At 40.3% G+C, this 18,670-nt stretch overlaps 2 protein-coding genes across 2 annotated transcripts; one reads left to right on the plus strand and one right to left on the minus strand.

The window, feature by feature from the left end:
• Nucleotides 1–76: 76 nt before the first annotated feature.
• c8a (complement C8 alpha chain) lies at nt 77–8,633 on the minus strand. Its single transcript, XM_005811018.3, has 11 exons — nt 8,464–8,633; nt 8,270–8,363; nt 5,536–5,683; nt 5,297–5,444; nt 5,031–5,220; nt 4,763–4,945; nt 3,708–3,948; nt 3,484–3,615; nt 2,940–3,097; nt 2,636–2,861; nt 77–337 (listed from the first exon to the last, which is right to left on the minus strand). The coding sequence occupies exons 1-11, from the start codon at nt 8,565–8,567 to the stop codon at nt 186–188; spliced, it is 1,776 nt and encodes a 591-aa protein (XP_005811075.1). The 5' UTR covers nt 8,568–8,633; the 3' UTR covers nt 77–185.
• A 1,072-nt stretch (nt 8,634–9,705) lies between these two features.
• On the plus strand, nt 9,706–18,370 carry LOC102231106. The gene is made up of 17 exons (XM_023335104.1): nt 9,706–9,811; nt 10,596–11,538; nt 11,621–11,812; nt 11,903–12,422; nt 12,508–12,620; nt 12,703–12,728; nt 13,372–13,412; nt 14,289–14,418; nt 14,502–14,661; nt 14,792–14,915; nt 15,034–15,038; nt 15,291–15,354; nt 15,466–15,500; nt 16,127–16,190; nt 17,383–17,569; nt 17,847–17,880; nt 18,024–18,370. The coding sequence occupies exons 1-17, from the start codon at nt 9,803–9,805 to the stop codon at nt 18,152–18,154; spliced, it is 2,778 nt and encodes a 925-aa protein (XP_023190872.1). The 5' UTR covers nt 9,706–9,802; the 3' UTR covers nt 18,155–18,370.
• Nucleotides 18,371–18,670: the final 300 nt, after the last annotated feature.

Here is an 18,670-nt window from a genome sequence, read left to right on the forward strand (position 1 = left end):
ATCCTTCGTGTAAGCAAAACACAACTTCCTTGCTGTTGCACGCAATAAAACCGACATTCTTGAAATGAATAGAGGCTCAAAGTCGCCAAAGCTCATTTATTTTTTTTAATAACACAACGACGACGACTCGTTATCCCCTCGCTGTCCGTTTCTATGTGGAGGAGGGTGGGGGGGAACTGCTCCTTTTAGCATCGACGATTCTGATTGGCTGAGCCCAGGCAGGGTGCCCCGCCCCCTTCAGGTGAAGGATTGTTGCAGACTCTTGTCCTGCTTTTCGTCCCTGACGAGCAGGAAGACCATGACCCCCAGCAGGACCACGAGCCATCTGTCTTGGCATCTGTCAAGACAAAAGGAAATGGTTTCATTTTGCTTTACTTAAACGACTGTGGTATATTTTATAATATCAGTAAGACGAATCGTTGTTAATGAGCAAAGAATGCTCCGCAAAGTCTCTGCACCTCTTTGGTCGAGACTGAAAGATCTCAAACACAAACAGGATGAACAGTGCTCATAAAGCTTGGGGAAAAAAAATATCCTAGGAGTTTGATGAGGTTTCTGTTTAAAACTCATAAATTACCAAAGGAAATATTTGCTGCACCTAATTTGAATTATTCAGAATTATTCAAAAGTCTTCAGCGGCCCCAGATGTGTTGTTTTCCATGATTCTTAAAGTTATTTAACGTTTTTGTCGGAACGTTGCGATTTTTTTTTTTCTTCCTGATTCAAATGAAATAGGGGCCTTGTTTGTGAAAAAGCGTTTTTTTTTTTGTTTTTTTTTCACTATTAACAGGTTAATATGTGTGGGAGGGGGAGGGAAGTCTAACAAATAAATGTACGTTATTGATTTAAGCAAAAGGAATGATTCTGGAAATGGCCCTGTTCCAAAATGGGCCAAGTAAAATCTTCTGTGTCCATCACTGGACTGAAAATGCATAAAAAGCAACTAAAGTTTAAAGAAAACTTTAAAATATGTTCGGAAAGAACATTTGCTCAAGACCACTTAAAGCAATCAAAGCCAGGGATGACTCGGTTCTTCCGCAAAGAGACAAAGTAAGCAGAAAATTCTTTCTAATCTTGTCAGGAAATTAGATCTTTTCTTTGAGAAACGCTTTCAGCAGAACTGTAGGAAACTCTGTGGATAAAAAAAAAGATCTCTGAAGTTCTCCGGTCATTGACAGTTTGTTTATTTGGGATGAAATTAGGGTCATTACAACAATGAGCAATGTTTGTCATGGTTTCCTGTAAACAGGTCAGTGTACTGCCTACAACAGCGAAGCTAAAAGTTGAGTTCTTCATTTAGCAAAACAGGAAAAGGCTCAAATGAATAAATAGTAAAAAAAAAAAAAAAAAAGGTGTGGAGGAGGAATAACATGACTTTTAATAAGTGACCAGTAAGACCCAAACCGAGACCCTCTGTAATTAACTGTAGTCTACATCAGCAAGCAGGAATGCTGGGAAAAACTGAGTAGGATGAAAGTACTAGAAGCCTGTAGATATCTACGAGAAATATTTCTATGTTATTCCTCTGACTAAAGGTTGGAATCCAAATTCTTGCGAAACCCATTCAGTGTGTTTACATTCTGTCAGCTATAACGGGCTTTATTCCAACGAAGACATCAAGAACCAACTCCCTGAGCTTGTTTGGTGTCCCTCAGGAACACATGATGGGCCCCTTTGCTGTTTGCTCTGCCTCCCAAAGCGATATGAGACATAACTGCTTATAAAGGTCAGCTTTGAAGAAATTAGTTCAGATACAAGTAGCAAAAAAGCACAACATGTTGCTCTCAATGTTGTTGATTTTTTTTGTTTGTTTTTTGAAGAACTGACAGCTACAAGTGTCATCGAAAATTTGAGACGTCGGGTAAGTTTGGTCCCAAATTCTGCCTCTAAAACAAAAACAAAATCCCTTTTATTGGAAAACTTGAGTGTTTTTGTAACTGGGGTGTTTCCATAAAGCAAATGTATTTTTGTAATTTCAATTCTAGCAATTTTATGATCAATACAAATGCAGCTTCTGTCTGCAGCTGCAATGGTCGCATATGCATGGTCCATTGCAGTTTTGCGAAATACTGCAAAACTGCAATGGACCGCGCGCTGTTGTTGTTTTGTTGTCGTTTTTTGAGGGGTTTTGCATCACTTTTGTTTTTTTGCATCACCAGTCCTGTCTTAACGACCTGTTGTTACTACTGACAGAAAAGAGGGGGGATGGTGGCGCTGCATGTTTTTAATTGACTTCTCGCGTGAACAAATGTATTCACGTGCGATTTTAATCGCTTTTCTGATTTAGCGCAATTGTGAATTTTTTTACTTTTTTTTTCACAATTCACAATTTTTTTTCACAAAAGTTTTGTGATCGGAACGCAGCTAATGTCCGGTTTTCAAGACATCTGTGAAAAACAAACGGAGCACATTTTACCCAAAGCGTGAACTTTTTTTTTTTTTTTTTTTTAAGGGAATTCATTTATAGCAAACAACTTTAGTGGAAACGTTGTTTGCTATAAATAGGGAAACACTTTCAAGAAATATACATTAATTAAACCTTCAAACCGAATATAAAGAATACCTGCTGTTCAGTCTGCTATTTCAACATTTAATAGCTGAAAATGTAAGTTTTGGTTTCACATCGCACACTCACCTCTCCTGAGGGTCTCCTCGCAGGCCACGCCCCGGAAGCCCGACCTACAGATGCAGCTGCAGGAGGTACCTGAGAGGACAGGAATCCCATTGTGCCTGCAGGGGGCGCACCGACAAGTGTCAAACTCCCGCAGATACTCCTCTATTGCCCTCTCCAGGTTTTCTATTCTGGCTCCTGCGTGGTCCGCTGCCGTGCTGAGGCGCACAGCCTCAAAGATCGGCAAAATCTGCAGTCAGGAATCGAAATCGGTGTGAAATGTTTGGCGGGGGAACGTAACGTCACCGTCTTCTGGATGTGTTGTTACCTCAAAGTCAGTCAGAGCTGGGCTGTATTTGAGAGAAGCCCCCCACTTTCTGTATGTTTCCTGGTCCCTGATGACCAGCAGTCCTGAGCCGGTCTCTGTGATTCCCCCTTTCACCAGTTTGATGATGTCCTCAACCACAGCGGACTCGGAGGAGTTCGCTGCAAAGAACAAAGCGCAGTGAGTTAAGGCTGTGACAAACAAGTCTGGCAAGATTTTGTGCAACAACACAAAGTGTTACCAAGTATTTTTGGTCTGGTTTCTGGTGCAAAATATCTTAGTACATTTGACAAAACTTAACTGGAAAGTAAATTTTCAGCAAGACAAGACATAGGAACTTGTTTTAAGTCAATTATTCCTTAGTACTGCTATAACGGTACTAATTCTGTTGGCAGGTTATTTCAATATATGGAGTACTTGGTTTTGTGATTTAGTGTTTTTGCGGAGTTAAAAGTCAAAAGTGAATTAATAGTTAAAGATGCGTGTTAATGATACTTGAATTGAAAATAAAAAAAAAGGCACACCCACCTGAAATACAATTTCTCACCTTTAAAATCCTGCTTGTTGGTTTCGCATTGACTTGCTTCAACCTCAACACCTAAATCTGAGGTTTCACTGAGTGAATAACTTATGCCGAGAGAGGCCCCGAAGCAGGACTGAAATCTTTTTGCGTCTATATCTGGAAGAGTTAGGAAAGAAGATGAAACATTTTACTTGAAGTACTTAATTTCCATAAGAGCTCCTAATTTAAACCAACCAATGTTTGATTACTTGACTTGGCCATAGCCGTTTTATTTAGGACGGCGACGTATTCCAGAGATCCCCCCATGGCTCCCTCTGTGACGTAGTGGGTACCGAAGGTGTTCAGGAAGCGGGAGTAAACGCCAAAGTCGTACTGTTCGGGAAGCTCCATGAGGGCGATGTAGAAATCTTCGTGAAGCATCAGCTGGTTGCTTCGCATTTTGAAGTGGGCGGTTTGCACTTTGGACCAAACCCTAATGAAGCTAAAGTCCTGGACACAAAGCAGAAAAGCCTGACCTGAACGCTTCACGAGGCGTAAAAGTGGCGTATTGTTTTCTGAAGCAAACCAAGCGAGTACCGAACACTACAAGCAGTTTGCATATTTTGTGTGTGTGTGTGTGGAACGGTACTCCAAATTATTCACAGATTTTTCTCTAAAATATTCAAAAGAAAATGTAGCTTGGCATGCTGAAATATCCTCGTACAACGAGACTGTAGATGTTAGCTTATACAGCAGTGCTAATATGTTTTGCACTGTGCATATTAAGGCACATTAGGTGTTTGTGTTATTAAAATAGGGAGTTTTAGAGTGGGTCCCAAGTATTTAGCTATTTGCTGTGGCTTGTAGTCCCTAATCCTCTTTATTCATGGGCTGGAAACTACAACTTCCTTCTAATAGTCGGGATCCACTCTAATTTTCCTTCCTGCCACATTAACTACCAAGAAGATACAGTAGATTATGTGGTTGTGATGTGACAAAATGTGGAAAAATCCAAGGGGTTGTAAATACTTTCGGAAAGTGCTGTATCCTCTACAAACTGTGCATACTTTGTTTCAGCTAATCATGGTTTACACTAGTTAAATAAAGTTAAATTATTTGGGTGCTTATATGTTGCTGACTGTATAGGTTTAAAAAGCAAGAGGTCATTTTCAGATTGTCATATTTCTTTTCTTCCGTTTCATTTAAGGGACATAAACGCAACACAATATTTGGTTTCACACAAGAGGGCTTTTTTTATTTTTTATTATGCTGATTGAAGCAGTCAGCATAGTCTTTTCATTGATAGTTTTTTTTTAGAATATACCTGGCTTTGATATTTTGTGAGGTTGTTGAGAAACTCGGATTCTGCATTTCCTTTCACTCCAACGTTCACAAAAGAGATCCCAACAGAGACGCCGAAATTGGAGGACGACATGGACTGCCTCGCTTCCAGCAGCCTTTGCATATCTTCAAAATATTCATCGGAACCCTTCGAGGTGGCTTCAGCCTGTAAAGGGTTCACCTTTAGTTAAATCCATGGTTTCTCTGGAAATCACCAATCTCTACTTTACATAAAGAGCCACTGTACCTACCACAAAACTGTAGGTGTGGTAATTGTAAGGCTTTCGGTAGTTCTTTTCGTCTTCATTGTACTGTAGGCTCTCACAGAACGCATCATACGTCAGTTTACTCCATTCCCCATTGTAGACATATTCACACTTTCCTCCAAAGTACTTGGGGTCAAGCACTTGATCCATAAAGTCTCCAGTTAGGAGGTTGTAGCTTTGAAAAAGAAAGCAGAAGTATTTTGTTTCCAAACAAGGTAAGTTCATATCTGTGAAAAGCATCCAGGACTTACCCCTGCGTGCTACGTTCAGCGCCAGGAATTGGGATCAAGGTTGAGCACTTGTCCTCTCTCTGGTTGATGCGATCGCATTCGTCTTCGTCAGAGAAATCGTCGCAGTCCGGTTCCCCGTTACAGCGAAGGGACTGGCTTATGCAGCGTCCTGGAAAGATGGACAAAAGTTCAGCAACACACAAACCTCCCTTGACTTTAAAAAAGCAAGTCATCCTAAAAGACCTTTTGGCAGGACTTGCCTGTTTCTTTGCAGGTGAAACTCTCCCCGCAGTAATCCTTGACCAAGCACTGGGTGGTCGCTGTTGGACACGCCAGCCGGTCCCACAACGTCCCAACACAGTCTGTCCCACCAAACTGTGCAGGTTTCTCCAAGTGTCGAAAACGTAACTAAGACGAAGTAAAGAAGCTTGTTAAGGGTGTGGCAATGACACAGAGATAAAGTGTGTGACCCAAAGATGAAGGCCTTAGTCCTTGATGTGGCCATCAGAGGTTTGAGTCCTAGCCTAATGACCTTTGATGCATGTCTTTCCCCACTATCATAACAGTTTCTTGTCTGAGAACTATCAACTAAAGGCCAGTAAGGTTGACTTTAAAACTAAATGTTTTATAGTTTTATATATATATATAGTATACATATATATATATCACAAATATATTCTGTTACATTACAGGCAGGAGTTATAGAAGTCAAGCGTTTTACGATTGTATTGGAAACTGCTGGCAATACTTTGTACAATCCTTTTGCCCAGTATTTCTAGCAGAGACAATTTTGACAATTGCCTATTCTTTATTCCCTTTAGATTTGCTAGCCATAATTCCTCCTTTAGCCTCTCTCCTGTTCAGCTCTCCACACAGGTTTTCTATTGGGTTTAACCTCTGAGGACTTAAATGACCAAGGAGTAAGTGAGATTTCGTGTCATCCAAACTATCTAGCTGTCCTTACAGGGTCACACCTAAGGACAGCTTAGTGAGAACAATTGATCCAACTGTAGAATACCAAGAAAGAATGCATGCATACACAGAAAATAAGCAAAATTCATGCAGTATAGTTCCAGGCGGTTAGTCGAACCCATGACCTTCTTTCTGCAAGGCAACAGTCCTGCCCTTATTCAAACTATTTCCATGTCAATTTAGCCATAATATTTTGGACCCTGATCCTGCTGAAAGACCAGCCTCTTATTCTTTAACCAGCTTCCCAGAGACTTTGGAAGAGAGTCAGCCCCACAGCATCACAGCTCCTCCGCCATACTCATTTCACACCAACTTAGGGATTCTGTTGCTACTTAGTCTCATCTGAACAAAGCACACAGTTCTAATTTAGCAAACTACACATTTACAATTACAGAACAAAAAGGTATTTTCCTCACATCCTACACAATCAGTTGGGATGTGGATGGTAACTAATGGTTGCTGCAGAGACGTGGTGACCCCAAGATGCTGCAGTTCTCCAACAGTGAAGTTTAGAGGGTTATCTTCCCGCTCACTGTGCATGGAGGCAAACATATCAGGCTTCATTTAGCAGAGTGGTCAGGGGCTCAAACAATGGGCCTCTGTGTTACAGTATATCCTACTGTACCCCAAGAAACACAAGGTTGTGGGTTAATAATTAGACCAAAGAAATAATGCTTTGGTTACATTGATTTCAGGGAAATTATTACAATATCAGTGACTTAAAACAATATGTTTTTACAAATAATGTATATTCCCACAAAAGAAATGACCTGAAAATGAAGGTGAGCGGCTATAGAAGATTATATTAAACAGCCTTATTAACTCTGCAGAGGCACATCTGAACTCGCCCGTATTATGAACCTGGTAAAAAAAAACACTCAAAATGAGCCTTTTTTATGAGGCATCCAATCACTGAACAGATGCTTAGAGCAGATAAATGTGTGAATGTGCCAAAACGTTCTCCAGATGAACAGAAACAAAACTGAAGATATTATTTTTGGACCTAAAGAGGAAGGTTTTGGAGTCAATGCACAGCTTCAGTTATTACAACTGAAAACCAGCGATCAGCCCGAAACCTGGGAGTAGTGATGGACTCTGACCTGAACCTCCAGAGCCACATAAAGACAGTCACAAAGTCGGCCTTCTATCTCCTGAAGAACATTTCCAGGATTAAAGGACTAATGTCTCAGCCAGATCTAGAGAAACTCATTCATGCGTTCATCTTCAGTCGTATTGATTATTGCAACAGCGTCTTCACAGGTCTGTCCAACAAATCAATCAAACAGCTGCAGCTGATCCAGAATGCTGCTGCTGGCGTTCTCACTAAAACCAGGAAGATAGAGCACATAACACCAGTTTTAAAGTCCCTCCACTGGCTCCCTGTAGCTCAAAGAATAGATTTTAAAATACTGTTGTTAGTTTATAAATCACTGAACGGCTTAGCACCACAATACATTAAAGATCTGCTGTTGTTGTATCAACCCTCCAGAACCTCTCAGATCTTCCGGTTCTGCTCTGCTCTGCATCCCCAGAACCAGAACCAAATGAGGAGAAGCAGCTTTCAGTTTCTATGAACCATAAATTTGGAACAAACTTCCAGAAAACTGTAAAACAGCTGAAACACTGACTTCTTTTAAATCTCAACTAAAAACCCACCTGTTTAGAATTGTATTTGAAATGTAATCAATTGATGGATCTTGACTTAATGTCGTGGTTTGATTGTTGATTCAATGTTGCTTTGTGTTTCTGTGTTTGATATGATGTAAAGCACTTTGAAATGCCTTGCTGCTGAAATGTGCTATACAAATAAAATGTGATTGATTGATTGATTGATAAGCAGTTCTATTTAATACAGAACCCAGCTACCTTTAGTGGTGGATAGTTGACCCAGTCCTTCCTTCAGTGACCCTTCTAGTACCAATCTAGATGATCTGACGATCTTATCAGATCATCTACATTGATGTTTTGAGGAAACAAATGGAGGTTTAAGTTTTTTTATTTTACAGAGAAAAACGTCTTCACCGTTTTATCTGTGCAGGAGTCGCACCGTGTCCAAGACGACCACCTCCCCACTCTACAGTCGATGGGCGCCGGACTGTTTGCAGCTCTGGCCCTCCTGAGCACCATAACATGACATTTGTTTTTGTCACATAATAAGCCCAGCGTGGGATTTATTGAACTGATTGTTCGAACCGATGTAGTGAAAAATACTGCACCTGGTCTGAGAAGTTGTCCATGGCTTCCTGGTCGCGTTCGCAGTTGGGTTAATAAGCAGATGCAGAGCACATAAAGCCACAACCACATGACTGAATGTCCCCATTTTGAAAACGATCACGGAAGCTTCAACATATCGTTGTGGTCCTAGGAGGACTTCTACCGTCGCTGTCTGCACCAACAGAAAGTGAATGATTGATCAAGAGTAAACAGAAGCTCTTACAAAAATGGGGAAAGTTTTTTTTCTGTTTTAATGACCTATGACCCCTGTTCTGGTCACTGCAAAAGATACATCACAAACGCTCCGTCCTCAAACAAAGGGCAAGCACCTCTTTATGTCTTTCCTCATTTAGCTTCTTCAGTTTGGTTTTCCTCCTTTAACGAGCTCATTCACATGTACATTACTGACACACTAAAGAATTGGATAAGAACTCGTTTTACGGTTACAGATTAAGTTTGATTTTATAGATTGAAATTTGAGTATTAACCAATTTTAAAATGTAAACCATAATAGTTTCCTCTCCCTTTGTGGCAGGGACTTTTACAGTGTTTCTGTGTTTTCTTCTGTGACATTTTTCCAGACTGTTCATCAACATGAAAACTCACTTTAATCAAAACAGATTCAGTTCCTGTAAAACCGAGAAACAACATACATTTGTTGTAATGAATGCTCAACTGTGAATACTGTCTGACACCAGACATAGGTTTCTATAGACGTTTAGTACAACTCTGCAATGAATTGTAGGTGATATGTTTTTAAAGTAATGTTTCAATAATATTTAAATACAATGTGCAAAAGATCAACCAAAGATAAAAAAATGTTCTCCATATTTAGTTCTCTATCTAAATTTAATTAGAATTTGTTTAATTCTCAGTATTATCATTTACACAACATGTTACGTTTTTCTTTGCCCTGTTTATAGAGGTTATGTTTTATGACGTGTCGCTAGTTTTTTTTTTTTTTTTTGCACAGTAAATATCTTTTTACGTTTTCTATTCACTTGTGTTGTCAAGGAAACTTATAGTCATTGCCATTAAAGTGAACGCCGATTTTTTAAAATTAAAAAAACAACAACAACAAACAAACAAACAAAAACAAATTAAGAAACAGATGCTTTTGGTTAGCGTTTTTTGCTGACCGCCTAAAAAACAAAAGAAGAAGAAGAATGAGCTTCTGATTGGCTCATTCGGTGACGCACGGAACGCACGAGCTCTACGCAGGTGTGTCGGCGGCGGTTGTTTGAAGTGGTTTGTTTTAGCACCTTGAAGCTGTTCGCTGCATTGAAGTTACGAGGAGTTTCCAGAAGATTGGCCGGACGGCGATGAATAAAACTTGCGACAATGGAGGAGGTAAAAACCGAAAGCTGTCAGAACATTGTTAATCTCAGGTTCTGCTCTGTAAGATGGAGATTACAGCGTCTTGTAGATCCATACACGTGTCTTTGTATTGATGTCTGTGTGACGTACTTTCTAGATTTTTGTTCAATAGTATAAAATAATGTAGCTTTGTAAAAAAAAAAAATTCTGGCCTTCAAAGGGTTCAAATAATGAAAATGTAATTATATACGCTACAGTCTACGGCACAGAAGAAGAATGCATTTTAGGGCTTAATAATAAAAATATTGACACGGAAAATTAAATATTTTTACAACAGATTTTAAGAAACTAACTGAATCTCAGTCTGATTTATTATTTTTTAAAATTTTATTTTAATATGTTAGAAAGTAATTATAATGAATGTCAATCAACGTTTCTGTCAGACATTGACAATAATGTATGTTTTTATTCAATACGAAAAAAGGGAATATGCTGGGCTTTACGGGGTTATACTGCTAAAGCATGAATATTATCTTATAGGTATATTTCTGAAGCAATTTTAACAGAATAACATTTTGGTGGAAAATATAACTCTGTTATAATTTTAAATCTGCTACTGCCAAAACTGATTCTTGGCAGAGACAAATGCGTTCACATTTTAAAAGACCTTTTGATAGTAAGCTGCGGCCCGGATGGTTAATGGTTTATTCATTAAAGAATGAACCAAACTGAAGTAAATTCAAAATAATTGTCTTCTTTCCCAAATATTCTTTTTAAATTTGTTAAATTATTTTATTTTATTATTTTTTGTATTCAGGAAGGATCAATTAACTTCAAAGCTCTGAGGGCTAAATTTCAGGAGGAGGGTCTCCTGGCTCATTCAAAAATCAGTCGACCAGCTGTTGCTGAAAAACCCAAACTCCTTCAGCCTTTTCTAGGACACTGCAGCTCCGTGGCCAGTTGTATCGCCACGGCTGTGGAAGACCACACCCCTGAAATTCCCCGTGTCTTCTTCAGAGATGGGGTTCGGTCATCTGGAGGCAAGCGCCCGATTTCCTTTCCCCCTCGCTCTAAGCAGACCTCTCCCTCATTTCAGCTTGCAAATGGAGATGGCTCAGCAAAGCATCACCTCAAAGACTGGCACATGCCTTTGGTGCTCCCTGTGCCCCCTGTGAAAGACCATAAGGTAGATGCACCAACTGGAAAGGAGCAAAAACTGGAGGCAGAGACCAGGAAAGAAGTCTTCTCACATACTAAGATAAAGAAGAAGGGGTTGTTGCTTCCTTTCAAATCAGTCAAGGCATCAAAAAACTTTGCTGGTAATGGCGAGGAGCTCACATACGGTGATTTACCCAATAGGCCTGGTGACGCTCCCAGTGATTTCTCTTCCATGGACAAACAAGGCTCAGAGGAACGACCTTCCCTTCAGAGTGACCAGTCGACCTCTGAGAACGCCATCTCCAGTCCTGAATTCGTAGTCTCCCCTCCTTCACCAGAAACGTGTCCAGACTCTGACAACAGGATTCTGAGCACTTTGGAGAAGGCCAAGAAGAAACTCTCACGTCGACAGATTGCAATTCCGCCTAAAACCAAAGGCTTGCGTTCACCTGACTACAGCTGCATAGAGAAGACCTTCCGTTTGTCTCCAAAGAACCCTGACCGCCTTGGTTCAGATGTCCTCGTACCTCCATCCTCAAGCCTTCCACACTTGGCCTGTATTTCTGCTCGGCCTTTCTGCAAAGCCAACAACTCTGCACGCAGTAGGTTACCTACATCAAATATTACCTTTTCAAGTAATTATTAGTCATTTGGATAACAATTGTTTCTTTTTTTCTACCAAAGAGCCATCTTTTGATAAGCACCTTATGTTGGAGAAAGCCAGCCAGCTACCGGTGAGGACTAGTGAACCTTATTCACCCCGGAGACCCTTAAAGAAGCTGCTACCTGAGTTGTGGACTCTTGGACCAGTTCCAGTAAAGCCCCCTAGACCTTCAACAGTTGATCTTAGCTCTTACCATGCAGTCCTAGCAAAAGGTAAAGGTAACGGAAGCTTTTGCTCAATCGTCAGTAGAGATTACAGGGGTTGTCTTTCCACTAAATTTACCTTTGGTTTCCTTTTTGTAGAAACATTACCTGGTTGGTGCCAAACACCCAAAAAGGAGGCAGTGTCTGTCCTTGATGTTCCAGATTTTCCAGACTTTGAGACTTCAGAGTTGGAAAAGGCAGAGGCTGAACCTGTTGACATTGCCGCATTAGAAATGGAAGCTGTAGACATAGTTGTTGGTAATCCTGCAACACCAGCCGTATCAGAGGCCACCGATTACGGGGGTTCGGATTCTGCCTTGGCAGTTTGTGAACCTAGAGAGTCAAATAGGATCAATATAGTCCAAGATCTAAACCTTGGCACCTTACACATAATACCCCTTGATCCAGCAAGCTTTCCCGAACCAATAAACCCGTTGGAGTTCCCACAGCTGCCGCTACCAGAGCGGCGGTCCTACAGTGAAGACGCTGCTGTAGATTCTTTTCTCAATTCTCGCTCCGATCAGATCTATGTAGGGGCTACTGAGAAACTGACTGTCCCAGAGGAAACTGAGTTTTTGGGCCAGCCAACACCAAACCACAAGACTCAAATGCAACCAAGGTGGGTTTGGTGGCAACAGTTGGGTAATGTGTCTGTTCAGCTGTTAGATTTCTACTCCTGAATCTGGATCGTTTCCGTTTTCTAGAGAGCATCATCAGAGCTGCTACTACGAAACCTGCGATAATGTTTATGAAGATGTGGAGATCAACAAACACCTGTCAAGCCATATGTCAACCAAGCAAAAAAGCAGATTACGAAGTACAGTTTGATATTTGTTTTCTCATTTAAATGAGAATCGTTGCAAAGGTTCATCTTAATTTAACATTCTCATTTCCTCCAGATCCATATGCAGACAGCCAGTTAAGGGTAAGTGCATTTAATGTTTTATGAAGTGCAGGGTAAAATATTTCTATGTACAAATGCAATGGAATAAATATCATTTACATATAAAATGTCTTGTGAAAAATTTATGGAAAAAATATTTTTCCCTCCAAAAAATGTTTTAAACGATACAAATCTGTGGTGTTGTTCAGGATGGTTGTCCTACTTAAAGGTAACGAGCCCCATCTCAGTTTGAATGCGTTTGTAGACTCTAATAAGTTTTCTCCCTAAATTACCCTAAGTTGTAAATATATTGCAAAAATATGCCATATTCAAATCCCAAAGGAGTATTGAGAGTCCTATAAATGTTTATTGATGTATTCCAATTGTAATGAACTTGCATTTTTCATGCTAATGTAATGTTTAGCCGGTTGAACGGTCTCTCGACAGCAGGTGGTCACATCGGACACAAATCACTTTGTCCAATTAGTGGAAAGAACAAAATAGGCAAACATTAGTATCTGATTAAAAGAGTATAAATACATGTGCAGGCACAACTTATCAGATTTTTATTTGGATAATTTTCTCCTTCCTCTTTATTTGTGGCGCTCTGTTGTACGAAACCCAATGAAGTCCATTGAACACGAGAAACGGTTGTATGTATGCTAAACCGTGTGCTCATTTCTAGAAGGGGGAAGCGTGTCTTCACAAACGACCACGGCATCCATGGTATGTGTTTCCAAACATTCACATAGTCCACTTGCTTCCTTTTTGTATCTTTGACATAAATTCTAATTAATGATCTCTAAAAACAAAAACTCAAACTCTCGTCACCGTCTGGATTATTTTTGCTATTTTTTCCTATAAGTGTACCAAAACGTAGAAAATATGATTTAATCCAGGTTCTGTTTGCAGTAATAAATAGTTCTTATTCTCACTTTTGTCATGATCACTTAGTATCATAAAATACCATGACAAAACTTTAAGTCCATGTCGCCCACCCCTATTCGCTGATCCCGCAGAGATCACTCTGCAGGTGTTGCACCAGAACAGGAAATATATATTTTTGTAATCCACCACATAATAAACGTATTTGACATGTTTGTGCTACGATCAGGAAAACGTCCTGGTTATACAATGCAAAAACAAAATCTTATGTATTCTTGGTCTAGTTTCTAGTTTGAATATCTTGGTACACTTGAAACGAGACTAAGCTACCGTACAGGTAACTTTTCAGGAACATATATGGGAGCTTGTTTCAGTCAATAATTTCTTAGTACTAATGAAAAAGTTATAGTTCCATTGGCATTTCGCATATGGCACATTATATTACATGTAACTTTGGAAAGATGTCTTATAAGTGAAATATTCTGCCAGTGGAACAATTACATTTTCATCAATATTAAGGAACTATTGGCTTCAAACAAGTTCCTATTTCTTTCTGGAAAGTTACTTGTAAGGTAATTTTGTTCTATTTCAAGTGTACTAGTTTATTTGCACCGGAAACTGGACCAAAAATACTTACGATTTTTTTTGTTTTTCCATTGTACGTCTCGTACCCTCCATGTTGTTTGTAGTAAGTTGAACAGTCTAATCTTTCTGTAGGCAGTGCACAAGCCCCTACACTGCTGACCACAAAGAACAGAGGAAGAGAGAGAAGCAGCGACTTGAAAAGGAGAAAAAAGAGCAGAAAGAGAGGGAGAAGAAGGAAAATGAAATGAAAAAAAAGTTCAAAGTGAGCAATACAATTCAGACAAATCTGAACTCTATCTTGCTTGTTTAAAAATCAGCGATTGACCTCCTTTGCTGACTCCGTAGGTGACTGGGGAGGAAGAGCCGATGTACCACGCCAAGGTCATGGTGGCCAGCAAGGTCCGCAAGAACGACCTGCCTGTGAGGAACGGCGACACGGTCAGCATCATCCGGACTACCAACTGCCCCAAAGGCAAATGGTTGGCCAGGGATGCCAACCTCAAGTGTAGGTTTAATTAGAACAAATAACTAAGATTAAACGTGGTTCTTTTTATTTGTTTTTTTTTTGGATTGTTTCCTTTTTCTTTTTTAGCTTAACGTTGTTGTCAGTCTCTGTTGTCCCCTCTCTGTCGTAGATGGCTATATCTCTGTGATGAATGTCGAGTTAAACATCAAGGACATGCTGGAACTCGGCAAAAAGGCTCAAGCAGCTGGACGGGGAGCCTACGTCGAGCCGGACACCATCAGTATTGGTAGCCGGTACTTGGAAAAAAAAGACAACTGGATTTCTTTATTTTGTTTTATAAGATCAAAGCTCCACGCATGCAGTGATGAATCCTGACACATTTCTCCCCTCTCTCCCCCTGTCTTTTCCCAGATCCTGTAAGTATCCACAGCCCTCCGGCCCGTTGCTTACATTTCAAGCACTCATTGTGTCAGAACGCGCTGAACGGTACAGAAAATGTTTGCGCTCGTTGATTGACGAAGCACCACGTCAGTCGCCATGTTCGCCATCTGCTTCAAAGCTGTGTTTTTTTTTTGTTTTTTTTTTTTTTTTTATTGGGAGTGAGGCTGCTGAACGTCTCTCACCAACATGCATGCTGGTCTTAATCACAGCAGTTTGTTTCTCCACAGTCACAGATGACAGCGAGGAGTGGGCCTGTGAGGATGAAACTCTTTCGCCATCCTATGAAAGCCAGTATGACCATCGTTGTCCTCATTAGGGCTGAAAGTGCCCTGATGACGCAATATCCTAGCAGATGGAAAGTATTTTAGTGTTCATTCCTCTCTCTTTGTTTCTGTGCCGTAGTGTTGCTCAGCAGACTGTTTCAGAGCCAGAAATGTGTAAGTATATGAAGTATGTAAGTGCTGGGGGAAAAACCCAACCAAAAATTCAGTGTGTCACTTGAGAGGGAAGAGGGCCGTCTCTGTTTGGTTGGTGTTGCGTGTGGACATATAGCAGACTGCTTTTTACTGCGCTGTACAATTCTCAAAACTTTGTTGATATTCCGCTAAGGTCAAGAAACCCACTTTTTTTGCAATTTCTGTGTTTTCTATAAAACAAGGAACACAATTAAAAATCACTCTTGAGTATGTTTGTTCCCTCATCCTCCTACCACTTCCTGTTTTCTTTCTTTTCTTCTAGTAGTAACATCTGGTTGTTGATCATGTGACTCGTGTGATGCAGAAAAAATGGCTGAGAGGGGCTTAAAAACCCCCTCATCCTAGCGCAAAAAATTTTTTTATCCAAAAACGGGAGTTTGTTCAAAATTGGCATGTTTTCATTAAGCAAATTTATTTTCTTAATTCCAATCTTACAGTTTTATGGTCGATGGAAACCCAGCTTGACATGCCTTTTAACGTGCCGTTTCACCACACCGTGTCCGCCACTCCTGCTGTTTTTGCATGGCTAAGCTAATTCCCCTTAGCTCCTTGTCATACCTTTGTCCTTCATGTGCTCATTTTGTCAGCTTGCGTTCATGTGGATGCCCAGCATACACTCAGTGACGGCAACCTGGAAGACCAACACACACAGTAAGCCCCAAACACACACTGTCACAGCAGAGAAAACAGTTTTATGCCAACATAAGAATTAACAATTGTGGGTTAGCGGTGATGAGCTAATGCAATGCCTTTAAACGTATTAATAGGCAACTCTTGAGTGTGTTTTAATGTGAAAGACTAAGAAGTAGTGTGTAAATCTGAAGTAAGATCAAGAAAAACAATTTGCAAAAAACACATGAATTTGGTCCAATATGTCAGGGTGAGTTACAGAAGTCTCCTAATAGAAAGATTACCTTAATGTATTGACTCTTTGCATAAATTGAATACTAGAACATTAGCTTGAACAAACAAATTTGCACCTGCTGGATAAAATTAGTCCGAAGGATCACTACATTTGATTGTGTCTAGGACTGCAACTGTCGATTATTTTAGTAAACAATTATTCTGACGATTAATCTGATTTTTAAAAAATGGGCACATTCTGCAGATTTTTCATTTAACCCCTTACACTTATTTTTATACAGCATTAGAAATACCTTAAGAGATGCAAACAAACAAGTAATTCAGTTCCTTTTTCAAATAAGATAATAAACATATTAAAATAAAATATTGTCTAAAATGCAACATGTTGGCCTTCAATGAATGCTTGATCATTTGTAGCAGAGGATGCATCCTCAGCTATGAAAATGCCTCCAACATCAGTATAGTTTTGGCTTGTTTACTGCTATGGGTGTTTTTATTTAAGCAAATTGTCTCCAGTTAATGATTAATCGATCACTTAATTAGTGGGCAATTATTTTAAATAATTGATTCATCCTGATTAAGCCAATTAATTGTTTCAATCCTAGTTGTATTGAGTGCAAATATCTCTCCTACACTTGTAGCAGTGGCAGTTCTTGAAATGGGCTGCATGGGCTGTTGTCCAGGGCGGCATTAGAAAGGGAGGCAGGACACCCAAGAAGTAAAAAAAAAAAAATATCTACATCTTATTTGTCTGCTGTGCCTTGAACAAGTTTACAGTGAAGTAAGTTTCCCATTTTTGTTGGTGAGTAGGGAGGGATTAGTTAGCCTGCTTTCTGCTGGAAAGAAACTCACATAATTACTTGAGTATTAATTGGTTGGGGGGGGGAGAAGGAACTTGCCCAGGGCCCCATTCCGGCAAGAACCACCACTGCCCTGTTGGTCAGTAAAATGTGACTCAGAAATGTCACCTGCTTTACAGAACCAGACACGAGGCTCTGCAGAAACTAGCCCTCTTGGTCCAACACGGCAAAGACGGAGGAGCGACTCCTACCAAGTACAGTTTTCTGCCGCCGCCTCTCTGCCAACACTTCCCACTGTCCCCGCCTCGTTCTGCTAATAACTTTTTGCTTATCCTGTTTGTCTCGTTCAAAGTGCTGACACGTCAAGTGAGTTGACAGTTTAATATTGTTCCTCCGTTGACGTCACCGCTCCTCTCTCACTGATAACGGTGAAGCTAAAACAAGGGCACTCACGCACACATCACCTCGGGGCCTCTGCAGTCTAAACACAACTCGGAGACTTTTTTTTTTTACGTGTGATGGAAAACAGCTCAACGGGGAGCGTTTTATCTCCCGTGACTTGTAGACGAGAGGGTGTTGCGTGTTTTACAGACCTACAGTTCAAAGTTGGTGTGACTGGCGTATCATTCTTGTCTTTATCTAGGTCCCCTGTGTGCGGTTGAGGAGCCTCCGTATCCGTAAGTGTTGCTTCCGTCTAATCAGAAGGAGAAACTGGAATCTCCTTGGTCCTTGTTTATAGTACTGAAGCACTCAGGATTTGTTTTTTTACCCCCAACCTGTACTTAAAGCATTTTTCTTTGTTTTTAATTTTTTGTGACAGCGAACAGGAGATTGACTTCACAGAGATGGAGCTGCTTCCCCCTCCTCCTCTATATGCCGACACCCTCTGATCAAGATGGCTGTAGTGTGCACCAATCGGGGGAAACAATTTGTTTGATTTATCTTTACTAGAGCTATAATTTCACAATGGTTTGAACACTTTTACTTTCTTTAAACGCACTCTCAAAAGTTGACGCCGACGCACACAGTTGATGATTGCACTGGATTTGGGCGGAAATAAACGGTTGTTTGCGGTTGCTTGACGTTCCGACAGTGGTTAATGAGATTGTTCTGTTTTAAGTTTTTCTTTCCATGTTGCACAAAATAAATCCCATTGACTCTTCTGAATCGCACTCCTTACATTCCCCGTTGAGCCGACTCATTTTGAAACCGTTTAACGGAGGGGGATTTAAGAACGAAAAAGAAAAAAAAAATTCCCATTCATGACTTATTCAAAGCGTGGAGAAAAACTGTAATATCACTGGAACTAAACAAATACAGACGCCTCCACTTTTTGAACCCTGGACAAACGAAAGCGAAATCCATCTTCTGACTGACTGCGCGTCTGTGAAATCCCCTCTGGATGCTGCTGTGTTGACTCCTGCATCCTTAAGCAGGTCGAGTGTGTGTAGGGGGGGGAATATCCAT

This window comes from Xiphophorus maculatus, chromosome 6 (genome assembly GCF_002775205.1).
Source record: "Xiphophorus maculatus strain JP 163 A chromosome 6, X_maculatus-5.0-male, whole genome shotgun sequence".
Classification (NCBI taxonomy): domain Eukaryota; kingdom Metazoa; phylum Chordata; class Actinopteri; order Cyprinodontiformes; family Poeciliidae; genus Xiphophorus; species Xiphophorus maculatus.

Bases quoted from the DNA above. Each gene is read 5' to 3' on its own strand.
- c8a (XM_005811018.3), bottom strand. From the start codon at position 8,567: ATGGGGACATTCAGTCATGTGGTTGTGGCTTTATGTGCTCTGCATCTG. The intron at 5,684-8,269 runs GTGAAGACGTTT...ACTTCGTCTTAG, and splicing joins ACTCCTGCACAGATAAAACG to TTACGTTTTCGACACTTGGA. The intron at 2,862-2,939 runs GTAACAACACAT...TCCTGACTGCAG, and splicing joins CAGCTCTGACTGACTTTGAG to ATTTTGCCGATCTTTGAGGC.
- LOC102231106 (XM_023335104.1), top strand. The intron at 12,729-13,371 runs GTAAGTGCATTT...GCTCATTTCTAG, and splicing joins ATGCAGACAGCCAGTTAAGG to AAGGGGGAAGCGTGTCTTCA. The intron at 15,501-16,126 runs GTAAGTATATGA...TCATTTTGTCAG, and splicing joins TGTTTCAGAGCCAGAAATGT to CTTGCGTTCATGTGGATGCC.